The sequence below is a fragment of the Orycteropus afer genome, unplaced genomic scaffold (assembly GCF_000298275.1).
Source record: "Orycteropus afer afer isolate SDZICR_OR568_19922 unplaced genomic scaffold, OryAfe1.0 scaffold00525, whole genome shotgun sequence".
NCBI lineage: Eukaryota > Metazoa > Chordata > Mammalia > Tubulidentata > Orycteropodidae > Orycteropus > Orycteropus afer.
In genome coordinates this window covers 22,498-23,930 of record NW_006922112.1, presented here as the reverse complement: position 1 = coordinate 23,930, position 1,433 = coordinate 22,498, and the positions used below count along the sequence as shown (strand labels likewise).

Sequence of the window (1,433 nt, the reverse complement as noted above, 5' to 3'; positions counted from 1 at the left end):
CTCATGTTTATTCTGTTCGTAGTGCCTAAAGCATTTGACTGCTAACCAGAAGGCTGGAGGTGCAAACCCACCAGTCACTCTTTGGAAAGAAGATGGGACAATTTACTTCCATAGTGATACCACCTTGGAAACCCAAGGAAGGGTCTATGTGAGTCAAATCCAAGTCAACAGCAGTGAGTTTATTTTTTTGGTATTTATCATCCCAATAAAGAAGCTGTGGAAGCACAGTGGTTGAAGTGCTCAGCAACAAACCAAAATGTTGGGGGTTCAAACCCACCAGCCATTCCATGGAAGAAAGAAGGGGCAGTCTCGTCTATAGAAATCCCAGCCTTGGAAACTCTATGGGGGAGTTCTACTCTGTCCTATAGGGTCACTATAAATTGGAATCAACTTGACAGCAGTGGGTTTTGGTTTGGATGATCCCAATATAATTATATATCTATTCTTGATATGTTAATTTATGTTGAAATGTCTCTACTTACCAATTCAGGGATGTCTTTTACTTTCAGAGGAACTTGGATTAAACCCAAATGAGTCCTGAAACTAAGAGAATCACCATTTTCATAATTTGGGTTGCGAAGATTAATTAATACCTTTAAAAACAAATCCAACAAAATTGGTTAGTTTCTTTGTATTATGTTTACTACAGGAATGCTTTTGGTGTAACAACACAAGGTAAAAACTATTTGGGGTTATGCATATACTTTAATTATATTCTAAAGTAGTATGAAGTTGTATTGGAATGTTAACATGGACTATTATAAATATTCTTTAAATTAGGGTGTTTTTAATATTTCTAACTGATAATCTACCAAATAAAACTCTAAAAAGGAAGAATTAAGTCAGAAATAAGAACATTTTGATAGTCAGGAAAAAATTAAAATTATTTGATTATAAATTATTACCAAGGAAAGTTAGAGAAAAATAAAATAGTGCTTGATTGTAATAGTTGCCAGGCAACATTTTTGAATAAACTCTACCTTTAAAAAAAAATAATCAACAAGACTTTTAGAAAGATGATGGAAGAACATTGCAGGCTATCTTGCTGAATGTAACTGACAAGAAATAAAAAGAAACTTTAGAATTAAAGCTAACAAGATAATTTCTAAAATTTTCAAAAAATAAGACAATAAAGAAGTGTTAAATATTTTAAATAATTGCATATCCTTTAACTTAGAAATCTCACTTCTATAATTGGTTCTATGTAACATGGTTCTAAGGAAATAACTGAAGATGTTTGCAAAGAAAGAAAGAGTGTTGATGAAGTACTGTTTATAATGGAAAACTATGAAACAAATATCCTGTCAGAGGGTATTACTTGAATAAATTATGGCTAATTCATATAATACAGTATAATATGCCCCCATTCATATAGGTAATGTTGGTAATGACACAAAAATTCCACAATATATTCTGAAGTTAAAAAAAAAAAA

At 31.5% G+C, this 1,433-nt stretch overlaps 1 protein-coding gene across 1 annotated transcript in view; it reads right to left on the bottom strand.

Moving 5' to 3' along the window:
• TBC1D19 (TBC1 domain family member 19) overlaps nucleotides 1-1,433 on the bottom strand; it is a gene marked incomplete at its 5' end in the record, with an annotated part of 176,514 nt that overhangs the window by 168,684 nt on the left and 6,397 nt on the right. Inside the window, one exon of the mRNA XM_007955658.1 lies at nucleotides 483-593. Within this exon, the coding sequence (XP_007953849.1) occupies nucleotides 483-593 (111 nt within the window). The remainder of the gene's footprint in view (nucleotides 1-482; nucleotides 594-1,433) is intronic.